This window comes from Schistocerca cancellata, chromosome 1 (genome assembly GCF_023864275.1).
Source record: "Schistocerca cancellata isolate TAMUIC-IGC-003103 chromosome 1, iqSchCanc2.1, whole genome shotgun sequence".
In the NCBI taxonomy this organism is placed as follows: Eukaryota; Metazoa; Arthropoda; class Insecta; order Orthoptera; family Acrididae; genus Schistocerca; species Schistocerca cancellata.
The window spans coordinates 741,453,862-741,480,695 of record NC_064626.1 but is presented as its reverse complement, the minus strand read 5'-3'; the positions used below and the strand labels follow the sequence as shown (position 1 = coordinate 741,480,695).

The 26,834-nt window shown below is 38.6% G+C and overlaps 1 protein-coding gene across 2 annotated transcripts in view; it reads right to left on the bottom strand.

The window, feature by feature from the left end:
• The window catches only part of LOC126185629 (dosage compensation regulator), a 220,825-nt gene that overhangs the window by 177,147 nt on the left and 16,844 nt on the right, over nt 1-26,834 (bottom strand). For both annotated transcript variants that reach the window (XM_049928144.1, XM_049928143.1), the window contains 2 exons: nt 11,137-11,239; nt 6,235-6,404 (listed from right to left, as the gene is read on the bottom strand). In XM_049928144.1, the coding sequence (XP_049784101.1) occupies nt 6,235-6,404; nt 11,137-11,212 (246 nt within the window). In that variant the 5' untranslated portion in view covers nt 11,213-11,239. The remainder of the gene's footprint in view (nt 1-6,234; nt 6,405-11,136; nt 11,240-26,834) is intronic.

Here is a 26,834-nt window from a genome sequence, read left to right as displayed (position 1 = left end):
GATGTTCATCTTATATCCTCCTTTCAAGACACTGTACATTCCGTTCAACTGCTCTTCCAAATCCTTTGCTGTCTCTCACAGAATTACGTCATCGGCGAACCTCAAAGTTTTTATTTCTTCTCCATGCATTTTAATACCTACGCCGAATTTTTCTTTTGTTTCCTTTACCGCTTGCTGAATATACAGACTGAATAACATCGGGGACAGGCTACAAACCTGTAGCACTCCCTTCACAACCACTGCTTCCCTTTCATGCCCCTCGACTCATGACTGACATCTGGTTTCTGTACAAATTGTAAATTGCCTTTTGCTCCCTGTATTTTACCCCTGCCACCTTTAGAATTTGAAAGAGAGTTCAACATTGTCAAAAGCTTTCTCTAAGGCTACAAATGCTAGAAACGTAGGTTTGCCTTTCCTTAATCTTTCTTCTAAGATAAGTCGTAGGGTCAGTATTGTCTCTCGTGTTCCAATATTTATACGGAATCCAAACTGATCTTCCCCGAGGTCGGCTTCTACCAGTTTTTCCATTCGTCTGTAAAGAATTCGCATTAGTATTTTGCAGCTGTGACTTATTAAACTGATAGTTGGGTAACAGTCAACACCTGCCTTCTTTGGGATTGGAATTATTATATTCTTCTTGAAGTCTGAGGGTATTTCGCCTGTCGCATACATCTTGCTCACCAGATGGTAGAGTTTTGTCAGGACTGGCTCTCCCCAGGCCGTCAGTAGTTCCAATGGAATGTTGTCTACTCTGGGGGCCTTGTTTCGACTCAGGTCTTACAGTGCTCTGACAAACTCTTCATGCGGTATCGAATCTCCCATTTCATCTTCATCTACATCCTCTTCCATTTCCATAATATTGTCCTCATGTACGTCGCCCTTGTATAGACCCTCTATATACTCCTTCCACCTTTCTGCTTTCCCTTCTTTGCTTAACTGGGTTTCCATCTGAGCTCTTGATATTCATGCAAGTGGTTCTCTTTTCTCCAAAGGTCTCTTTAATTTTTCTGTAGGCAGTATCTATCCTACCCCTAGTGAGATAAGCCTCTACATCCTTACATGTGTCCTCTAGACATCCCGATTTAGCCATTTTGCACTTCCTGTCGATCTCATTTTTGAGGCATTTGTATTCCTTTTTGTCTCCTTCGTTTACTGCATTTTTATATTGTCTCCTTTCATCAATTAAATTCAATATTTCTTCTGTTACCCAATGATTTCTACTAGCCCTCGTCTTTTTACCTAGTTAATCCTCTGCTGCCTTCACTACTTCATCCCTCAGAGCTACCCATTCTTCTTCTACTGTACTTCTTTCCCCTATTCCTGTCAAGTGTTTCCTAATGCTCTCCTCAAAGCTCTGTACAACGTCTGGTTTAGTCAGTTTATCCAAGTCCCATCTCCTGCTGATAATGAACATAAATTTATTGGCAACTATAAGGAGAAAACAATGACAATGCAAATGTGAATTCAAGTGGAACATGCAAGCAAAATGTTAAACCTAAGTAAGTTGATGTTCCCCGAATTACAGTAGGAGAGACATGGTGCTGAGACGAGTAGAACTGAAAAGCAGCTAAGTGCACACAATAAATATGCCATTGATGAGAAAAATAAATGTGTTACTAGGCAGCAATTTCTATGTTATTATAACAATGCAAGGAAATATTAACTTTGCAAAAAATGCACAGATTGTCACATAGAACATGACTTCAAGGCTAGCAAATAAACTCTGACATCGGGAGCACATGACACTGAGCATGGGAATTGGAGAACAGACTGAATGGTGATGCAATTAAAGGTTCCGAACCTAGGTCTGTCACTAACGTAACTTCATTGGTGAAGGAACTGTGTCACTATGTTTCATGAGGTGGACTTTTTAGTCACGAGGATGGCTCAGTAATTGTGTTAAGAAAGAATGGAGGATTTTTGTTGCGCCTTCTGTTCTGCAAGCTTGATTAATACTAGGATAGTATAAAGAATTTCAACAATGTACAGCATACAGTTCATTGACAACCATACGAGTTGGTCAGTGGGTCGACTGCAAGTGAAAATGGAGGAAACAGAGTTTCGTGCTGTTATTGAACATTTTAATTGGAAATTGGATGAAGTTTGTGCAACTCTGCACCATTTACTTTTGGGTTAATGAACTTAAATGAGGTCAGACAAGGACTGAAGACTAAGCCCATACTGGCCATCCAATTGCGGTCACCACATAGGAAACCATTCACAAAATCTATGATATGGTAATGCAACACCATCGAATAAAACTTTGTCTGATTATTAAGAAAGTAGGCATCTTAACTAATCCAAGTGCATAATACCCTGCACAGACAATTGGCTACAAAGAAGCTGTGTACGTTATGTGGCTGCCGTGTTTGCTCACAGTAAACCAGACGCTCATCCAGGACAACATTTCAACACTATGGTCAGCAATGTTTACTTGCGATCCACAGGACTTTTCTAGCCAATTTGTGACTGTTGGTAAAACCTGGATCCATCATTACACACCAGACTCAAAACGACAATCAAAACAACGGACAAAGGCCGATGAACGTTTACTGAAGAATGCAAATCCCATTTTGTCAGCTGGTAAGGTGATGGCCACTGTTTCTTGGGAGTCCCAAAGAACAATCCTTACAAATTCCTTGGAGAAAGATAGAACAATTATTGGACCCTATTAAGCTACACTGCTGGATCATTTGAAACTTGCACTGGCTGGAGGGGAAGAAAAGGACCAAGGTTGCACACAAAAAAGTACTTTTCACCAGGATAATGCACCACCCCATACATCGGCAATAACAATGGTGAAAAGTGCATGAACTGGTTCCTCACCCACTGAACTGAACACACTCAGCCCCCAAGTGACTACTTCATGTTCCCAACCTTGAAACTTTGGCTTCCTGGGAAGAAATTTGCATTAAATGAAGAAGTGATAGTAGCAGCCAATGAGTATTTTGCGAGTTTAACAGAAACTATTTATCAGATGGGATGAAAAAGACGGAGGATCACTGGATTAGGCGTACATCCCTTAAACACTATGTCAAGAAGTATGGTGAGTTCTTTATGAAACAAACATTTTTTTTTCTTACTTTTCACCACGCTTATCAAAACCCCCCGTATGTATTGATTCTACTACATTTATAATTTGCAACCGAGTTGTGGAGCATGGCTTTAGCAGTGAATCGCAGGACATAGTCAGTATTAGGACATACCAGTGCAGAGCAACTTATGTTTTGTAAAAGCCATCATTTATGAATGTAAATATTTGGCAAAATAAACCACTGGTTGTAAATTTTATTTACTGCATTTCAGTGCTTTAAATAAATATTATTGAACTTTTGTGTGCAGCAAGACATTGTGGCGTAGTACTACATGTGCTCTCAACAATTTGCTGAGCCTACACAACAAGGGCATGCGCGCTGCGCCCCCCCCCCCCCCCCCCCCCGACCCCAAACTCCAAACACAAGGATTATCAGGGACGTAAAATCACACTGTCTAAGGAAAATTTTGTTTTTATTCCTTATCTTTATTCTTGCTCTATTTTCACTTTTGGTAACAGCTAATAATCACTTTCATAATATTGGTTACGAAATAACTGACACAGAAATAAAATACAATTTATTTCACATTGAATTAGCAGCAGGTGACTAATTATTTATTATATCGTAACTTGTAATTTTTAGAGTGCCAGCTGTCACAGAAACACTAGAAACCTAAACTGTTCTTGTACCATGAACATTGCATGGAGGACGCCTTGCCAGAGTGGCACTTCATTTTCAATTAATTTAAAAAAAAACAGATGTCATTAATGTTCTGTAATTTTTTTCATATGTTAATTCTGCTGCCACAAACCAGACTCTTCTCTACATTCAACTGTCTTCTGCCTTCTTTTTGATCATATACACCAATGCTTTTTAACACTGTACGAGTCTCATCTTCGTTTAAAATTTCCTGAAGTCTGACTGCAGCTTGAGTCGGACAAGAGCTCCGCAAATACCAGATAATCTTCATATGAAGTCTGTTAAAAAAATTCCGGGACTGTCTATAAATTTTTTCTATCCTCACCTTTTACTTACTGTGCATAGTCTACTTCAAAATTATCTCCTCCACAAATGATATCCCACTCCCAATGCCATTTCCACTTCCGTAAGCAGTCTTGGTACACCTCTTGCTGGATTATGCTAAGTACTGTATGAAAATTCTCTTTTATCTCGTCTATGGTTGCAAATCTTCATGCTGTCCAACTTTAGAAATAAAAAAAAAAGTCTGAAGAGTTTAGAGGATGAAGCAGCACAGTGATTTTGTTTTGTGTGCATTAGTCACACACCAACAGGGCCTTGACTCATGAACCATGGGACGAAATTGGCAGCAACACAATGCATTCTTAGATGCTGTATCCGGATTTCATGACAAGATCCAACTGAAATGTTACATTCTTCTGCAATCTCTCTGACAGTAAAATCCTCTATTTTGTTGACATTCCTGAATAAGCATCATCGGTAGACGTCTAAAGGGTGTCCTGAATGAGGAGCATCTGTAACTTATGTCCAGCCATTTTAATACAGAGTACAGCTTAAGCACTCATCACTGTAGGCTTTCTGCATCATTTGGTGTGTCCCTGTAAAGGTTTTATTGAGTTTTACACAAAACATAATGCAGACGCACTGCTCCTCTAACTCTGCCAACTCTAAATTCACAAACAGTGCAACACAACATTCTACTCAATACAGCACAGCACTGAACAATAACTAACAGACATACAACAATGAAATTTCCAGCACTAACACATTAAACACAGGCATGTGCAGGGATGCTAACCATATTTCCCTCCAACACACTACTGGCGCAAAATTACGGATATTCCAGAATTTTTTGAACAGACTCCATAGAATAAAATTGACTACAACATGAAAGGCCAAATGTCAAACACTGACTGGATTTACTATCAACAGGAGAACTCATTTATAGTATTACACTAGATTTTACAATCTGGTGATTCTGTACAGTCTCTATGCAGACTGTCTCATGTCTTGGGACATACATCAAAGACATGTTGATTATTGTTGGGAAGCCCAAACCACAGAATTTCACAAGGGTCTCCATGACAAAGCATAAGGCATTGCAGACTAAGTAAGTACTGGTGATAATGCAAGCATGTCGAATAGAAACTTTGCGTTGTCACAATAAGCTCCTGGAATACCTCAAACATAAAATATACGACCAACTGAAACCAGAATCTTAGTACTATTTCAATTAATAAAAAATAACTTCACTGTGATGAATCCTAATTTGAACTCTATACACTTGCTCAATTATAAAACCCGCTGAGGGAACTACTGCTGTCCAAAATTTTGTTTATTTCATCAAATGCCCTTATAACTTCACAACTGACAGAAGTAAACATTGCCACACGATTTGTGCCGAAACCAACACCCCCAGCGTGCCAGTCTAATACCGTGCTTTCATGGCTATCTCATCTTTCCAAAGATCAATACCATTTTAACGGATGGTCAATAAATCATTGTGTCTGCTTTTCGAGAATGTCCCCTGTATGAAGGTCCACCACAGTAAATGGTTTTACTGAGAGATAGCCAACAAGCCAACACTTTAAACTAACCACCAATAAGTTCTTCCTCTAATCCCCAGAATCAAGTTGTTTTCCCCCCATCGTAAGAAAAAATTATTTAAAGGTGCCAGAATACACAGTTTTTCATGTATGAACGAGGAATCAGTTTTAAAGAAGGCAAACTACATCAGATTTGTATCAAAAATTAAGCATAAGATTTAAAATTGTCAGTGGATTATTCAGACAAAATGTGGATTCCCACTTAATGCACAGCAAATGCTGACAAAGTAATACTGTGAGAATTGTAAAACTAAAGTATCCATCTACAATTAGTTATTTACAGCACTGGCATGTAAATATGTGCATGCGAAACTGTTCCACTTGTAAAAATGTGGGCTCATATGCTATTACTAGTTCCCTTCCCTGTTTCGAGAGTGTAAACACACCATGTCTTCAATTTCTTTTGCCAGGTATTATCTAATGCTACTTTAGTTTTGGAGGAATCGTGGTGTTTACACACATTATAATAAGACACTGCACCAATGCTTCTCTAGTTTCATTCTTACCACCTCCTGAATGGCATGCATATGCTTGTTCTTAAAAGTTGTTGTTAAACTCTGATCTCTGTTTCACTATTTCTTTATAAGAATATCATTGTGAGCTCTCATACTTACATCTGCAGGTACATCCTTTGCATTTACAATTCCTTGACGTACTAAGTACTGTACAAAGTCTCTTGCAGCGTTAACTTGTGCATCTTTCTTGTTTGTTGAGTTTCCAGCACCAACATAATCAAATCCCTCAACACGGACTTCACAAAGAAACCTTTGCCGGTGCCTAGGTCCTGGAAGACATCAAACAGATTAGATTAGATTAGATTCAGTTTCAATTCTATAGATCCAAAAGTGAGATGATTCACATGGTTGTGGAACATCAGAAAGTATAGCAGAAAAAAACTTAAAACATCTGAATATAATACACACTTCCCTGATCATTGATCAGGAGATAGTAAAGATATGTGAATACATTACCGTAAACTGGAACTGCTAATATTTACAGAAGTAATACATCATCAGAATGAAACACAGTTCTGCACTTTCAATAAATTTATCATACACAAAATACCTAATCTTAACTGTTGTGACCAAGGGCTGTCAAAACAGGGTGTATACAGGGACAAGGAAAAAAAATTCCCGGATTATTTCCGGATTTCTCCCGGATATCCCGTTTAAAAAATATGCTTTTTGCCGGGCGACCTACTGTCACTTAGCACAGTAAAAGTTCCCTCGGAACTGTAAAACTTATCAATCCTTTGAATGGTTAACGTTTTATATAATCGCGTAGAACTTCCCGGAAAAAAAAGAAAAGCCGGAGCAGAGAAGTTTTGGAAAGACCTTTGATTTGCAGCAACATATACGCTGCATATTTTCGTATTACGAAAGTATAAATTCGAATTGCACCAAACACAGCTTGTTAGTTTCCGGAGCGTTGCAATCGAGGTTGTGATGTCCTTTTGTAAGCGAGTCATATCTCAAGCCACGAGATCTCGCCAGCCGATGACAGCAGCTATTCAGAGCATAGGACACGTGTTATAGTCAGCCACTAGCAAGATTACTGGTTACATAGCGCGAACACACAAGAGGAAAAGTTAATGGTTTACATTAATGTACACAGTACCGTATATCTACAAGAAAAGCTAAGCTTTCACGTGTAATATTGGTCTTTTTTTGGTGTGATATACTTTAAGATACATCACACAAATGTGCCAGTAAATTTAAAATTGTGACATAAATGCCTCGGCTCGAAATTCTTGAAGTGGCTGGTCCTCAAACTGTTCAGTTTCGAACGCTCTGTGATTTAGATATCCATCCCACTTTCACACACGTAACATAAATCATCTTGCGTAAAAAGAAATTTACTTTGAAAGTAACGCTTTTCTAACCACCGTTCGCAATACTGTTAGTTACAGGTTCGATTTACCAGTTGCCAGAGAGCGCCAAAAACGAATTATTGTGCGTTTGCAACTGCAGTGGTGTAGGAAGCCCGCATGTTCGTGTGTATAAAGCACTAAGAGAGCTTACACTACACCATAAAAGAAACAGGGCATCAGAGGATACTCCAAAAGGCATCAAAATTTCGTGAATGATACTAAAATGCATAATTCGGCTTGAAGTGCACATTGGTTTTTTCCAGATTCACAATGAAGTAGGTCCCATCTGATATTAAGCTTTTCAGTGTGGTTTTTGGGATGTAAATTTTCTTGGAGTACCAGTACTCTACGATCTCATGTTTGGTTCTTTATTATGGCATAATGCCATACATGGCAGAAGATGATAACGTGTACTTGAAATTCACCGAACAGTTGGAAGTACCCAAAATTGTTAAATGAAACACTTTGTTTCAAACAAAATGATTGCCTCAGCGGAATTTCTTTAGCAAACTTGCAAAAATAACTTCATTCTTCTGCAAGGCGATTAATGCTTGACTGCTACTAACTTGGAAAGAAAATAAAATCAGAAACTGAAATTAATAATATATTTTTGCCCTCTGTAATTATGTGAATGCATTTTAATTCACTTGATAGCTCCCGGCCACAGAAATCCGTTTTGTTTTCATTTGACGTGGGAGCTGTACACGAAGAGAAGCAGCGAAATCACTTAACGTAAACACGGGTCACGTGGAGACTAACCCCCTCCCCACTACAACTCAGACAACTCTGTGCAAGCGCGATTCTGGCAGCTAGGCCGTGCGAGAAAAATTTTTCTCGTTTGCATATGGCTGCTTGCTGCTACTACCGATGCAGCTAACAGCCAAACTTCAAGAAGCGGGAAGCGAGAGAAGGTACTGCTTATACGCGAGTCAAATGCGCATGCGCAACAGACCGCTGGCAACTGGTCAAACGAACCAACCTAATGTGAACAGTTGTGACGTCATGCTCATAGCAAGCAGTTTATTGTTACGAAGAATTACAGTCTGCGCCCTACAGCCTTTAACATATTTTTGCTATCTGTAGACGCTTGTGCGTGCACGGTGTTTTGTTGTCGTAAAATGCACATTTCCTTTGCCACTACAGTTTTATTTTTTCCCTCTCGTTTATATTTTATTGCTGCAGTATCATTCTCCAGTAGCAGGATACAATAACATTCTTTGCTAGAGAATCAATTCTGCAGTCAAAACTACAAAAATGTAACCGAAAGCTAAAACAATGAAAAATTCCCGGAATTCCGAAAAATTCCCGGGTTTTTCCCGGTTTTCTCCCGGATGAAAAAATTCCCGGGTTTTTCCCGGAATTCCCGGTTGTCCCGGGTCGTATACACCCTGCAAAACTGATATCCAACAGACATTTTTACTTAAGTTGGTCTAAGAGTTGTTGTTGAGATATTCATCTATAGAGTAGGAGGAGCTGCCTACCAAAAAGTGTTTCAAACTCTGTTTAAAATGTGCTTTACATGAAACTAAGTTTTTAATGGTTGCTGCCAACTTTTTTAAAAAGTATGCTCCTGAATATTGAACCCCTTTCTGGGGGGCATGGGCGAGGGGTGATGGGGGAATGGGCGAGGGGTGATGGGGGAATGAGCGAGGGGTGATGGGGGGGGGGGGGGTGATGCGGGGAATGACGGGGGCATGCGGGGGGCTTGCGGGGGTGATGGGGGCTTGCGGGGGTGATGGGGGCTTGCGGGGGTGATGGGGGCTTGCGGGGGTGATGGGGGCTTGCGGGGGTGATGGGGGCTTGTGGGGGTGATGGGGGCTTGTGGGTGGAAGTGATGGGAGACTTGTGGGGTGAGAGGGGGCATGGGGAGATGTTGGGGGAGCGAGGGGGGCGTGGGAGCAAGGGGAGATGTGGGGGGAGCGAGGGGGGCGTGAACGAGGGGAGATGTGGGGGGAGCGAGGGGGGCGTGAACGAGGGGAGATGTGGGGGGAGCGAGGGGGGCGTGAACGAGGGGAGATGTGGGGGGAGCAAGGGGGCGTGAACGATGGGAGATGTGTGAGGAGCAAGGGGGACGTGAACGATGGGAGATGTAGGAGGAGCAAGGGGGACGTGAACGATGGGAGATGTAGGAGGAGCAAGGGGGGCGTGAACGATGGGAGATGTAGGAGGAGCAAGAGGAGCGTGAACGATGGGAGATGTGGGAGGAGCAAGGGGGCCGTGAACGATGGGAGATGTGGGAGGAGCAAGGGGGCCGTGAACGATGGGAGATGTGGGAGGAGCAAGGGGGCCGTGAACGATGGGAGATGTGGGAGGAGCAAGGGGGCCGTGAACGATGGGAGATGTGGGAGGAGCAAGGGGGCCGTGAACGATGGGAGATGTGCGAGGAGCAAGGGGGCCGTGAACGATGGGAGATGTGGGAGGAGCAAGGGGGGCGTGAACGATGGGAGATGTGGGAGGAGCAAGGGGGGCGTGAACAAGGGGAGATGTGGGGGGAGCAAGGGGGGCGTGAACAAGGGAAGATGTGGGGGGAGCAGGATGCGGCATGAGGGGCGCAAAGGGACGGCATGGGGGAGGGCGCAGGTCTGACGGAGTGGTGGCGGAGGGGGGACGGAGGTATGGAGGGGTGGTGCAAGGTGCAAGGGGTAGGAGGGGCTGTGCAGACGGGGCGGTGCAGACTAGACAGCAGACGGGGTGGGAGAGGGAAACCTGTACTGGAGGGGATAAGGTACTGGGGGGATCCGGTACAGATGGGGATCGAGGTATGGGGGTTGGAGTACAGAGGGGGTTGGAGGTACAGTTGGGGGGATGAGGTAGGGATGAAGTTTGGAGGGGGGAGGAGGTACTAAGCGAGGGGTAGGTACAGGGCAGGTATGGAGGGGGGAGTTGGGGAGTGGGTCGGCGAGATACGGAGGGGGGCAGGTGCGGAAGGGGGAAGGTACGGAGCGGGGGGTAGGTACGGAGGGGGGGTACGGAGGCGTACAGTGCACTTGAGGGGGTAAATTTTGTGAGAAAATTTATAATTATATTTATCATATTGTTGGGACTCAAATAGTTAGTGCCCTCAAACTGAACTGACAAACCAAACCAGCTTGTACTCTATGGTATAAATTTGATTGTTGCTTGTTTGGAAATAAAAACGCCTTTTTTCGCTGTACTTTGTTTTATTTTCCCGGATGTTTTTCGCCTTTTTTACTTTAAGGCATGGTCAGTGGGATGGTTGTTCCTGTTCTTAGTTGGCATCGATGTTTCCTCTGATCTGGTCACACGGAGGTCGCATTACCACTGTATTTATGAAACATATGCATGTTTTTCTGCATTTGGAACGTTATTCTTCCCACATTTCATTTTATTTGCAGTAGTTGTTTTAATGCATTCTCAGTCTTCTGTCACTAGTATAGACATAACACTAACGTTCAAATTAAGCAATCACTTGTGTCCTTCACCTAACTTGCTTGCGAGCAACCCTTCCTCAGATTTACACCAATATAAGAGAGTCAAATTAACAAAGATATTACATAAAACTACTAGGCAGCAAGGAGACTTTACCTGTAAAACGCAACGTATGATCTATTTTGTTACAGTATATAAAATCAAAGTACTTCTGCAAATTTCAACAAGCAACGTAAGTGTAAAAGAGTTTATGTACCTGTTAACCTAACCTCAAACTGAGGTTCAGTTTTTCGCTTGTTGCACAAATGATGAAGAAAGGATTTTATGTCCATTGTTGCAATTGCAGATGCCTTAAGTGCCTAAAAGAGAGAAAGCACAATTAGAAATGATCATGACCCAAATTACGTAGCTGTTTCAGCAGCTGTTCTTATATGTCACATACACTAACATGCATAAACGTGCATCATACAGATAAATGAAAGTAACTTTAAGCACAGAAAATAATTTTTCACCATGTTGATATTCAATACTAGCACTAATACTGATTTTTAAAAATCTATAAGCATACATATCACAGTTTTAATCTGTCTACTGCTGAACATAGCAAATACTCTAAAGAGTGAGACATTTATCAGTCTTCAAACTGAATTATGTCTAAAGCCTGATGACACAAATTCAATGACTTATCATTATCAACCAACCGGGCCATTACATGACAAGTGATCTAATTTCGGGAAAGTTCCCACATAACCATCACAGATTTTGATGAAATTTTGTATGAACATTTGCACCCGTTCCCAATGAACACTGGAAAAGTTTTACATTCACCAATTTCATATCAGCTATGATATAGTCTTTTTTTTAACTATAAAACGCAGCTATCAGCAGTGCCCCCATGAATTTTGAGACATAATATCTCTGGTAGTATTTTCTTGAAACAAAATTACATAATCTTGTACAACTTTTTGCACTCTCTTAAGCAAAATAATAAATATTTCATGAGCGATTTGCATACAGATAATTTGAAGCAAAGTCGGCTGAAAAAACAGGCATTCTAACAACCTGAGAACTTTAGCTTTTTATATCTCTGGAAGTAATTGTGGGAGACACATGAAACTTTGTATATAATAACTTATTGATACAAGGTCTTAGAATATAAAATTTCATTCTCCTACTGTTTTCCAATAGTTTACAAACTGGAAGGCAAAAATGACAGTTTTCTAAAAATTGTCACAAATGACAGTTTTTAGCCCATTTTTTACAAATAATAGTCTTCTGGAAACTCTTATGAACAGTTTTCATTAGAAAGACCATGTTCTACACCACCTAAAAAGCTACTTGGTTTTGCAATGCAAGAATGGAAGTCTCCTCCCCCCCCCCCCAAAAAAAAAGACCACCACCATGGAGGAGTGCTGAAAATGGGCCCACATTCCGTAGGTACTCAAATCTGAAATTTTTTATTATTTTCTGCAACTCTTTAGTACTCCGGGGTGAGGAAGGCAATATCAAAGGTCTGATGACTGGAATACGAGCTGGAGTTTTTTTATGACATCTCAACAGCATTCAGCTCCACAAGTGTGCAAAGTTTCAGGTTTATCCCGCAACCCCTTCCTGAGATGGAAAAGCTACATTTCACATTTTTTTCAAGTGATTATTTCGTGGCCTACTTTGCTTCAAATTATCCATACGCACATTGCTCAGGGAATATTTGTCATTATTTTGCTTAACGGAGTGTAAAAAGTTGTAAAAGACTACCTAGTTTTGTTTCTTTATAAAAAAATTACTGGAGACATTATGTCTCACTGGCTGAAAATTTGTGGGTTCAATGCTGATAGGCTGCACTATGGGGTCAAACAAACGACTATGTATCCGTGAGTACTGAATTAATGATCATGAAACTTTACCAATGTTTATAGTGAACATGTGTTCATACAAAATTTCATAAAAGTCTGTAATGGCCATAAGAGAACTTGTTAATACATTAGCGTTTTAAGAGTCACAGCTTTAAATCAAACACATTGTTGGCAAACACAGGCACTTTACTAATACAATATCCAACTCCGAAGAACACTTTTCAAACTGTAAACCTTAAAATTTTCATAGACTTATAAAAACTTAAAAAATACCACAACAAGATCCTAACTCATGCCACAAAAAATCTTTATTTATTTAGAAACAGGCATCTATTATAAAGCATAGAAAAAGGCAGCAATGCTAAGGTCTACAAAATAGCAATTGTGCTCATGTCTTACTGACAGGTTGCAATATTAAAATGTTCACGAGACCATTTTCCATTAATTCTAACTCGCGTGAAAAAATGATCCTCCTAGAATTTGGGAAGGTATTTATTTACATAAACAAGGGCAACTACAGCCATGAAAGAACATTTCATTAAAGTGATGCTGTTTTGAAATAATTTCTTTTCTAGTGACCCCACAACATGCATGAGGTCAAAGAATGGCATATTTTATGCAGTTTGGAATACTCTGTTATCTATGTAGAAGAAAAATTTATAACGACTGGTGAGTTCACATTGTCAACATGAAGATGAGGAATGAGAAACAGATCCTTGACCTCCAACACAAAATTGTGTGTTACCTTGAATAAAACATTTCCAGGTAGGTAATTATGTCATGTCTATAAAACTAACATACTGGCCACTCATGCAAGTGGCATTCATCAGGAATTTTTTACTGCTGGGTCAGTGCCAGGCTCATCTTATATAGGAGTAACTTCATTCCTCTGGTAGAGTCAGTTTGTCAGGAAAATCACTGGATTATTTTGATTCGATGACTTGTACGGAGGCAGGAATTGTCAACTTTAATTGATAGTGACTTATTTTAATTCTTACTGGCTGGTAGCCGCAAGTCTACAACCACACTGAACTACTGTGTTACAAATGTGGTGGCAGCTGGCATCCAAAACAACTTTGTATGTTATGTGCCTTTGGATGCTATGTATACTACTGCAATTGGTGGGGTACCTCACGAATGTTGTTGGTCCACAGGCGTGCTACAGCTGGCAACCAAGATGACTGGTGCCAATACCAGTTGACAAGAATCATGCTGAGAGGCTTCTTTACAATTTCTAACAACCCTCATATCTTTTCATCACAAAAGTGCGATGAAGTAGACAGAGTTCCAGGCAAATAATTGAGGCCTACCAGATGATAAGAGTTTTTGAGTTAGTGTTATCATCAGCAGGTAGGTCTCCACATGTATGTGATAGATTTGTTTGGTTAAATTTAATCAAGGACACAAAACAGTCATCAGTGGTCTCTGTCCCATGTTGTCTGCACAAAAATTATGTTTATTGTACGGCTCACTCACTGCCATTATACTAAAACCAGCCAGTATCCTTTAATAGTAGTAGGAAACCCAATACTAGGTCTTTATTAGACACATTCTATTCAAGAATTAGTGACAAAAATATTCCTTTGTCTTTTAACCTCCAGTTTTTGACATTGGAAGATTAAATGTGGTGCAATTTCATCCCCCACACCACATAGTCTGCATTTACCAGCTTATTTGTCTAAAGTGTCGAGTTCCCTCGACTTGTCATTAGACCTAACGTGAGTTCAATCGGTTTCTTTTTCAAGCCCAATATTACAGAATTTCTCTTAAAACATCATTCTGCCACCAATATCTTACTGTGTTCTTATTTTTGGATTTTAGTTCAATATTCTACACGGTGCCTCCTGATCCAGCAACAGAGTTTAAATTTTACCATCAGTGCGGTGATTGTTAAGACATGTTCTATTCCAATGAATGCAGCTGTAAATTTATGGGCTTAGAACATAAACTTATTTTCAAATACTGTCAGAATCTGTGGTATGAGTCTTCTGGTTATGCCATATTCTGTACTCCATTAGAAGTCACCGTGTTGCACTGGTCATCTCAACCTTGGGATCTCCCTTAAGTTGCTTGCAAATAGGTTCCCAGAGTAGATCCCACATTATGTCGTCTAACAATAATTTCATACGGGTCAATGGCACGTTGCAAGTCTCCCTTTTGTGACTTGCATTTCCCTAATCTACCCCAGTCACCATTTGAGGAGAGAGGCCCTGCAATTTTAACATGGAATTTGAACCATATGTCCTTTCTGGCAAATCTCCACATTATTGAGAAGTGAATGCTAGGTTAACGGCAGACAAAAAAAAGTGGTCCAACTGGGATTCGATCCCGAGACCTTTTGGTTTCCAGCGCACACTACCACTAGACCACCAGGCCCAATTATGTTAGCACACCTTACACATAAATGACCGCTATCTCCAGCAACTCGGACCAGAATGCATTTCGGTCCGGAGATGTCGGTCGTGCGTGCGTGAGGTGTCCCTGCTTATGTGAATGAAGGTAGGTGTGTGTGTGTGTGTGTGTGTGTGTGTGTGTGTGTGTGTGTGTGTGTGTGTGTGTGTGTGTGTGTGTTTCCTTTTCTGACAAAGACTTCCACCAAAAGCTGATGTGGGAGTGTCTTTTCATTGTGACTGACTGCAATTTAACATGTCATTTTTACGGTAAGTGGCAATTTATCTTTTCCTTATATTGTTCACAGTTGTCTGTCAGTTTCACATTAGCATTTTGGCCTCCTTTTGTGAGGATAGCTTTGGTAGATTTGTGCGAGTCAGGATTATCACAGTGTCTAGACGAACTTTTTCTACCTCAGCTTCAGAGGTAGTTTAATGAAGATTCAGTTGGTAACATATCATCATGTTTAAAAAAAAAAAAAAAAAAAAAAAAAAAAAAACAACACTTAGATGCTATGGTGAAACTCTCACCCTCGGACAGGATTTCTGTGGCAATGTCCCTAGGAGTATAGCTAGAAAGATTAACACCACCGTCCAATGCTTGTCTAACTTTAGTACTTTGCTGCTTCATCTTCCTGTGATGAAAAAGTGCATCTGTTTTTGACATCATTATTGGAAACTTCCTAACAGCAATCTAATCACATGAATGCCAGAGAGGATTTGGAAGTTCAAAGAAAACACACATTCCTTCAACAATGGCGTAAAAATGTTTTGGCAATGTTTTCAACACTGACAATATAAAAAAAATTCAATAATGAATTTACAAAACCATTTGGGGGTAATGTCATCCATAAATAGGCATGTGTTTAAAATTTAACTATATGCTGAAGTTTAAAGCATTCTCTTTCAGGATATTAGATGAAAAAACACCGAGTTGAGATATGGGCCCCCAGAACCACTCAAAATGTTTTCATCAAATCTGCAGGTGCATACATTTTCACAGAAGAGGACAGAGGTTACTGTACAAAAAGCACAAGAATCTGTAACAATTTTCATTTCACCAGCTGTCAATGACCCTTAGAAAAATGCATTATCCTGAAATACATCTGCAGCACCTTGCATTTTACTGCACTAGGTGAGGAAGTTACACATGGTAACCATACGGCAACCTACTCTCCTTACTGAGTGTTATTTCCCAAAATCTTGTTTCAGTACCTCAAACAATTTATGAGATACAAAAGTGTTATGATTATTTCATTCTTGTGTTACTGTGTGGGCATGTGAGTGGAACGGAGTGCTATATGCAATCCATTTTCTCCAGAATGGAGTGAGTTGTAGATTTCATCCACAGTTTAAAGAATAGGTTCAATATCTCAAATACATTTGGTACACGACAACTTATGACGTAATGAGCATCACACGCAAATTCACACCAACCTCTATTTTTCATTGCAAACTATTTGGCTTTCTTGCAGTAGTTTAATGTAACTACGATGATTAACAAAATGATATGCAGTTCATCATGCAGGCTAATGAATAAAGCTATGAGAAACTAATTTTTTGACCATGTAGTGTCATTAATATCGTTTGAGAAAGGCCACTGATTGGCCGGCTTGCACATTTGCCATCCACGCAGTGATGTGAACCTGCTGGCTGCCACACTGCTCCATGACCCCACTGTAACTGGGCACAAAGCAGCACTGTGGCACCTGCCAACTCACAGCTTTCATCTGCTAAGTTGTGCCGCTCCACTATAATCCTGGACTGATAGTTTGCTTCACAATCACATCCATGTTCAGAAATGTACCAGTAGAAGAGACTGTCAATACTCCACAGTAATTTATGACCTCTGACATCTGTGAGATTGAGCATCACTGCCTTGCAACAACCTATTTCACCAGGAAAACAAAATTTTTATGAACAGAGAAATGGTGGAACTATGGAATCACCATTCCCACCAGTAGCAGTAGAAATCCTTGTGGAAGTAGCTGACGGATCAGTACACCACCAGTTCATATTGTTTTGCCACAAATGCTGTCTTCAGTAGGTATGTAATGGATCTGGGAGATGATTTTTTTTTTACTGTATTTATCAATACCAAATTGTGAATGTTTTCTTATATTTTTTGTCAGAATATTTTTTATTATAATTTGCATTATTATATGTTAATTTACTTATATTTTTGAGAGTGAAAGCATATTGATTACTATTAGTAAATGTATCGAAGAATAGCAAAGAGACTGATTACAAGTGGAAACTTGTGTGTTGTGCAAAACATCTTTGACGCTAGAGCTGTCAGTCGGCAGTTAACTCTTGGAGTGTGTTGACGGTAGAACAATGTGAAGGTCGCCGTCATAAATAATTTTGAATTATGTTACTGTTTTTTTTGTATTAACTATAAGAAGAAACTACATTTGAAGAATTGGTATTTGAAACACCAAAATGAGGGAAACACGTTGAACCACGTCAATTCTGCAACCGACAAAGATGCATTGTGGAATCATACTTAGACAACTGAAGCCAAGACTAATATCGCCGTGTAAACGTCTAACGGAAAAGGTACTGTCACGAAATATGGCAAATTTAAGTAAATAAAAAATAGTGAGCATATTTTCAACTTGTGTCTCGTCCGGGATACCATATTTCAACTGGTGTCTCAGCCGGGAAGCATATTTCAACTTTGTGTCTCAGCCGGGATAACATATTTCAACTGGGAGCTCAGCCGAGATACAGTATTTCAACTGGGGGCTGTAGCCTGGATATTGTGTTCACGAGATCTTCAACAGTGCTACGAGGAAGAAAATTTTTGTGTGTTAATACCAGTTTCTTCAGAATGTGTGTTACAGTATTTGTGTTCATCGGGAAGTAAAAGTTTTGGAGAAGAAATGTTTCGGCGAAAAATATAATTTTCGACAGAAGAAGTAATTTCAAGAATTTTGGTCAACAATCACATGGATGGAAAACGTGGTTTTGCAACAGTAGAAGAGTGTTCCAGATAAGTCACGAAACCCTTGTATTTTGTTAAAACAATATTTTTATCTTGTTTTGTATTGTTGTGTATAAATTTTTGTTCTTCACAATGACTTACGAGATTTTCGAGAGTATTGTGCCTGAAGTAGAAAGTAGTAATTTAATGGACTTCGAAAATCAGGACAGGTCAAATGAAACAGAAAGAACCGATCAGTTTGATTTAAAAAGTTTTCTTGTAAATTTCACGAAAGAAATCAAACAATCAGTTGACGACAATAAGACTTACTGGGATGAAAAAATTGATAACATTTTGTTGCAAGTCCAAGCAGTCAATACCCAAGTGGGTGATTTTTCGAACAGAGTTGGCAGTGTTGAGGAAAAAATTGAATCTGTGGAAGCAAAAGTAAATGAAATTGATGCTAAATTGAGTGGTGAAATTAATACTGTAAAAAATGAGTTACTGGCAGATAGAGAAAGAAATTTAATTGATTTTAATGAGATAAAAGGGGAAATTAAAAATTTGGATGAGAATACAAAAGTATTAGTAAAAAATGTAGAACAAAAAACTGACAATCGTTTGGTTACTTTAGAAAAAAAAGTTGAGTGCAATGATTTAGAAAACAAAAAATCTGTCAAAGAACTTAGAGAAAAAATTGAAAGTTTTGACATTGAATTTCAAAGCAAAAATTACAATGTCAACACATGCAATCTTGTATCTAATATTCCAGTGAAGCACTTTTCGGTAGATGGACCCTTACATCCCGTTGATTTTATACAGTATTGTAAGGATTGTTTTTTACCTCACCACCAGATGATATGAAAATTAAATTTGTGAAAAAATTCTTGGAAGGGGAAGCTTTGACTTGGGCAAACCAGATTGTAACTTTGGGGATGACCTTTTCAGAATTTGAATCAAAATTTCTGGAAAAATTTTGGGATGAACTTAAACAAACTATAATCAAAAGTGAATTTTTGAATGGGAGAAACTATAGAGAATCAGATGGGAGCATGAAACAATTTTGCAAAAGTGAACTTCAAAAACTTATTCATTTAACAAAACCTTTGGATGACTTTATCAAAATTGATACCTTAAAGAGAAGATTGCCATCAGCAATGCAGTTGAGTTTAGTTCATTGTCCTGATAGTAATGTAGAGCAGTTTCTCAATTATATTGAAAAGTTGGATAGGGTAACAACAAGAACACACAGTGGGTTTACTCAGAAAGGTAATGGTCAAAATTGGGGAAATGATAAATTTCAAATAAGGGAACAAAACAATTATCATGGTGTCAGTCAAAATTCAGGGGGATATAACAATTTTCAAAAGAAGGACCATAATTTTTATCCAAAACACGAACATGATTTTTGCAGAAATAATCAACAAAATAGATAACACTTTAGGGATCAAAATCACTGAAATTTTGATAGAGATCAGTACAATAGAAACTACCAACAACCAGGTAATGTTTGGCATAGGAATGGCAACAGAAATGTTGATCAGAGACATTGGCAGAACCACAATCAGCAGTTCAAACAGGAACCGGAAATAAAAAACGAGTAGACGCCCCCTTGAAGGTCCGCAAGGTTGAGGCAGAAGGTGAGCATGATGAAAGGACCAATGGATGTGACTATCATAAACCCAAACATGACAGTTCCAAACCTAAGCTATCACACGAGGTCATTAGTTGTCACTTATTGAAGAAATTTCAAGAGGAAAATAATGATATTGATAAAGATAAAATTTTCAGTACACAAGAACATACAGTAGATAAAAGTAATTTTGATTCATTTAATTTAACAGAGTTTTACACTTGGGCAGAAAAGAGTAACACTTTGTCAGATGATGTAATTTGTAGTAGTTCAGAGACGTGTGTGAATGAAAGAGAGAATGCATGCTGTGAGAATGAATGTATTGGTGAAAAGGATCTGGTAACTTTAGAAAGGGGAAATTATATTTTGGGGGATAATTTGAATGTGTATGACTTGAATATGTATAATGATAATGATGTTGATGATAAAGTTGATAATGATGGTAATGGTATTGATGATGATGTTGAGGAAAGGTGTTTCATTAGTTTAAATAGGGAGTTGGGTATACACATGGTTGAAAATGGATTAAATAGTGAGAATATTACAGAAATTCCCAGGGATGTTACCAGGATGAATAAGGCTCACAAGCTGGGTGTATGTGAAAGTGTGAATTTTGATGTTGTTGGTAAAGACTCTGACTACACAAATAATGATGACACATTTATAACTTCTAGCCTAAGTGAAACTTTTACGGATACTAATGACACACACACACATTTCTTATGAATCTATGGCTGAACAGTGAAACTATTTCTTTTGACAAGAACTTTAGAAAGATGCTTATTAATGTATGTGAAACTGAATGTCCTGAGTGGTGGAAAAAGATGAGATATTTTATTTTTGAAAAGCTGAAGGATAAGTACTTCAATAGTATACAACGTGATTTGGATGAAAATTCTTGGCTATTTGAGATAATAGAGAGTACTAATGACAATTTTGTATCTTGTGCAAATTTTATAACTGTGACAAATAATACATGTAATGATATACCATATGAGTCTGATAAGTATAGGTTTGGGGAAATTGAAAGTGATTTATTACATGAGGATACAGGTTCTGAGAAAAGTGATCAATTTTGCAGTCCTTATATAAAAGTTCAAATTGGATCATGGATTGGTAAATGTTTAATTGATACAGGAAGTGAGATCTCGGGAATATCTGAAAGGTTAAGCAAGAAATTGAAAGTGGGGAAAGATTTTGTTGAAATACCAGTTGTTGGGGTAAAGATAAAAGGTCCTACTGGGAAGAGCAGTAAATTGGTAAAAAGCCAGGCTTTAGTGACATTTTTAATTGAAGACAAGTTGTTCACACATGGATGTTTTGTAACTCAGGAATTTAATGAGGATTTTCTTTTGGGTATGAATTGGATAGTAAAAGTAAATACAGCATTTGATTGGGTTGGAAGAAAACTTGATAGAAACTAGTGAAAGGGAATACATTCAGACAAATTTTGTGAACACACTTGGTGATCAGAGTAATGGAAATTTTGACAGTATCAATTTACTAAAAGAAAATAGACTGGAGAATATTGAAAATCATAGATTCGATACTAATGAAGTTGAATTTGGGAATTTAGTAAATTTGAAAATTTCAGAAACACAAAATTTATCTGGGGAGCAAAAACAACAATTAGAAAATCTGCTAAGGGAATACAGTGATGTTTTCAGTAACATACCTGATAGGGTAAAGGGTTATCAGTGTGAGCTTCAGGTAAAACCTCATGAACCATTTTTCATAAAACCATACAGTATTGCAATATCAAAAAGACCTAACCTATTATCATCTAAAACAAAAGTCCTCCACTGGAATATGCTTGCTATTCGCATCTATAAATTAATAATTTGAAGTCACATGTTAATTGAAACTGATGAAAAAACACTGTTGTAACAAAAAATGAGAGAAAGATTTATTTTTACTTTTTTACAAAAAAAAGTCTCCCTAGTGAGCATTTACGAATTTTTTTTCTAATTTCCCTGTGGGTGAAGGCATGCATGTGAGGACATGCATGCAAAGGTATAAGTTTCAAAACCAATTTTAGATAAAGCCTCATGATATACGAGCAATTTATTGTTGTTGTGGGGAGCGAAAGTACTCTTCACAAGAGTGTGACTTGTAGTAATATTGTAGTAGAGAGGCAAGTGTACATAAATAATTGCAGAACATTTAGATAATACTGATGTATCTTTAGCTGTACTAAAAGAAGAAAATCTTAAGAAAAAAACCATGAGTTAAAAAAAAGTAAAAAGAAAATCATAAGCAAAAAAATATACAAAAGAAAAAAAACATGAGTAAAAAAATTTAAAAAATCAAAGTAAAAAAAATATATAAGGCAAATATATATAAAAACACTACACTATATATGTCCAGTATCATTTTTACTGTACAATATGTAAGCATAATGAAATTAACATTGATATAAAAAAAAATTTAAATCTTATTCTAGGAAATGAGTTTTACCTTACTATTATTTTCAATCTGTATGCTGTATATTAGAATATTTCTCATGTATGTTTTATACCATGTATATTTGTCATGTCAACTAATTTCTTTACTTGAATTTTTTTGTGTATGAGATTGATGGGGAAGGATTCATTTTGCAAAACCGACAATACACAAATTAGTTCACACTTAAAACTTCCCAACAGCAATCTAATCACATGAATGCCAGAGAGGATTTGGAAGTTCAAAGAAAACACACATTCCTTCAACAATGGCGTAAAAATGTTTTGGCGATGTTTTCAACACTGACAATATAAAAAAAATTCAATAATGAATTTACAAAACCATTTGGGGGTAATGTCATCCATAAATAGGCATGCGTTTAAAATTTAACTATATGCTGAAGTTTAAAGCATTCTCTTTCAGGATATAAGATGAAAAAACACAGAGTTGAGATATGGGCCCCCAGAACCACTCAAAATGTTTTCATCAAATCTGCAGGTGCATACATTTTCACAGAAGAGGACAGAGGTTACTGTACAAAAAGCACAAGAAGACAGCATAGCTGTGTGTTAAATTACCAATTCCTGGCTGAATTTGCCCACAAAATTATGATTTATTGCTGGTTATAAATGACCTCTCCAATGAATTTTCTTCCATTTTAAAGAAGTACAACTGTCTCCAGATGCATTTGAAAATCTAAACAATAATATATTATTATTCAGCACAAAAGCTGTGTAAGGATACACAAGCAGTGGCTTGTAAGTTAAGAATACCTTTCATAAAAGTTATCCGAAGTTCGAACTTTGGCTAGGGCTTAGGAGGCACAAACTTGGGGCCCATATCTCCTACAGGCTGTATAAATAGAACCAAAGGAGATATCAAGCAGGAACTTTGTACATGTCCATTCAGGACATTGTGGAACCTTACCATAAAATTTAATTAGTTTCAGAAATGGTGAAGTGGGAACCCCAGGTCCACTTGCATGGAATGACCCTAATGTCACAATTTCGGGAAAACAAATTCAGTAAACCAGACTTCTTAGGATTTCTGGTCAGATTAGTTAGTTAAATTTTACTTTTGAATTCACTGAACATTTTTCACATTGCTCTCCTTATGATTACTTTGCTTTCATTTGGCTATTGTTTGTCAACCAGACTGATTTGCCTAAAGCCTGACACAGGTCTCATTGCACTGGAGCAATTTTTTAACATAGCTTATTGAACCACAGTGTGTCATTCCCATCCCTGATAATCTTGCTTGGCATATACCAGGCTACGGCACATTCACATAGCTTTCAAATTTTACTTGTTTGTTCTTAAGATCTTTATCACAACTGAATATTTAATGGTGTCGCCCAGATACTTTGCAAATTATTTCCTGCCACTCTTGCTAAGTCAAAACATTTTAATACCTTCCTCAACATTTCTTGTAACACCTATACTCTCAATTATGTTATAACTGCCTTATGAACACTAATTATCTTCTCTACAATAACTGTTTCAAAAAGTTCTTGTCAGTTACATGAAAGGTATAAGATGCTGCCTTCTAGTCAGTTGTGTAGCTGATCTAAGTGTTTTTCAGGAGAAAGTATATCATCACATGGACCAGTTCTGATCTTGTCTCCCTCCTTCTTCAGCTTTTCAGCTGGACAGACCCCTATTAAAGCAGCACTGTCACAAAATGTACCCATGATAAATTTAAGTTCCCTCGTAAGTACTCTGCCACTACAGATCCTGTGGTAGGTAGTCTACAAAAGCCAACTGATTATTATGTTTGTCCTCCATTTTATGCTTCCAACACTCAGATTCCTTTTCATTTAGACTCCTCTGAAATAACCTCACTACACACTATACCACTGGCTACCATAGTGGTTGTCAAGACAGCGGCCCACAATTCGCAGCCATATTTGCGACTAACAGCTCAATCCATAAGCATCTACTAATGTTGATAACTTCGTAACAGTGTAGTTTTCCTGCTCAGTAACAAACAAAAATACTTGCAGTGATACACTACACAGTGATACATTACTGGAAAATGAAAAAAAAAAGAACAACTTGGCACAACTGCCATCAGGCCGCATCATGACTTGACTACAAATTAGGGACATAGAGCAGTGTGAAAAATGTTCAGCGAATTCAAAAGTAAAATTTAACTAACCAATCTGACCAGAAATCCTAAGAAGTCTGAATTTACTAAATTTGTTTTCCCAAAATCGTGGCATTAGGGTCATTCTTTAAAAATCGAAGAAAATTCATTGGAGAAGTCATTTATAACCAGCAATAAATCATACTTTTGTGGGTAAATTCAGCCAGGAATTGGTAATTTAACACACAGCTATGCCGCCTTCTTGTGCTTTTTGTACAGTACCAGGGCGGGACCATTCTCAACCATTTCCATGAAGCAGGGCTATGATCCTGCATGCCATCAAGCCATCTTCCACTCACTCTCCAACATAGCGTAGCCCACCTCCAGTGGTGTCACAATAGGTGCTTATGGAAGGACAAATGGAGACTAGTTGTCTTCAGTGATGAGAGTCATTACTTGCCTTGGTGCCATAATGATTGTACATGTGTGTGGCACCATCATCTGGAGTGTATACGACAGAAGCACAAAGAGTCAATGCCCAGCATCAGAAGCCGTTATCTTCAAATGGTCCCTCTCCTCTGGTGATCAGAGGGAACCTTGAACAGTGCACGGTACATCAAAAATGTCCTTCAACCCATCATGCTACCATTCATGCAGCAACAGGGAGAGATACTTTTACAAAATGACATTGCATGTCCACAGTTATTCCATGCCACCCAACATGCTCTCCAAGGTGTACGTGAACTACCCTGTCCATCACAATCCCCATATCCGTGTATCCATTGAGCTTGTTTGGGACTGCATGAAACATATGCAAGACATACAGATGAGATCTGGTCCAATTGACGCACCAGGTGAAAATAGCATTGCAAGCAATTATGCAAGACTACATTTGTCAAACTATGATTGTCTCCATGGGAGAACTGTATCCCGCATTACTGCAGTATTGCAAAGGAGGATACACAGGTTACTAGCACTGATATTTCATATGCACTATCGACTGTACTCAGATGCATTTGAATGTCGGTGTGATCATTTGCTGTTGAATTTAGCCATGAGCCAAGTAAAGTTGACCGTTTATCTCAGGGACAGAAGGGTAATCAGTGCAGCCACTGCGAGCTTAGAGGATAGGAGAGAGGGATGTTTTATTGTTTGTCTTCCAGTACCAATAATTCACGGGTGCGTGCAAATCATAGTATTCAGCTGCTGCGGTATAAAATTTCGCACTTTATATAAAAGGGCGGTTGAAAAGTTCTCAGAATCCCCATGAAAGGTCAGCACTAGCGCAATGAGTTGTTCATGTGATATTCACTTGACTGTTGCCTGTTAAGCACGTGCCACGTCAGTGTTCTTGGAAGAGAGCTGTGGCAGTGACCTGGCTCTGTTGCTGTTCCTAAGTAGTGATTTGCAAAGATTGTTAAAAAAAATAAAAAAAGAAAGAAAAAAAATCGAGATTCGAGCAGTGATTAAGTACTTCATAAAGAAAGGTACGAAAGCAAAGGACATTCATACCAATTTCCGGAATACACTGAAGGCCCCTGCTCCTTAATATTCAACTGTTGCCAAGTGAACAAATGAATTTAAATTTGGTCACGAGAGCTTAGATGATGATCCACGCAGTGGTCAGCCATGATGTGCCACTATTCCAGAAATCATTGTAAAAGTGCACAAAATGTGCCATGGAGGCTCACCAACTGAAAGTGCACGAAATTGCTCACACTTGCCAGATGTCATCTAAAAGGGTATATCACATTTTAACTGAAGAATTAGAAATGAAAAAAATATCTGCAAGATGGGCATGTGACTCTTGACATGCGCCAGCACGGCAAAATTACACGAACTAAGGCACGAATTATTGCCACACCTGCCGTATTCACCTGATATGGCTCTGTCAGACTTCGTCTCTTCCCAAAACTGAAGTTTTTTCTTGGTGGATGAAGATTCTCTTCAAACGAAGAATTGATAGCCAGAGTTGACAATTATTTTGCAGGCCAGAAGGAAACTCATTTTCAAGGCAGTAGGATCAAGGCACTGGAACATCATTGGACACCAAGAGCATTAATCTACAAGGAGACTACATTGAAAAATAAAAAAGTTTCAGTGATGTAAGTACTTTTTTCCTATTCCGTTCTGAGAACTTTTCAAATCACCCTCGTAGATTCATAAATGCACTTTGCCGAGATGGTCATCTTCAAGAGTGGTACTTATCTATACCAAGGGATTGTAAACAAAGATAGTTATATAATAAAACACAATTAGTAGACGAAAAATGACATTCAAAACATTTAGTGAACATGTAATTCTGTGTTACATTTCATAATGCATTTAAATGCAAGCAGACTTACTGTTATTAATCAGCCATCGGCTCACACAAACAACACAACACACCATCAAGCAATTACAGTAACACAACTTTCACAAAGTGTTGTGAATGGTGCTGACTTAACACTCAGCTTTTGGGGGTCAGTGGCCAACTTAGCACGCCCTTACTATAGCTAGTCTATTGGGGGCTCATAAAGCATTAATTTATCACAGTTACCAATAAAGAGTGGTACATATGTGGCATGAGGTGCCACCCTACCGTGCCAGTACTGGCTCTTGAGCAAGAATGTTCAATGAGCATTG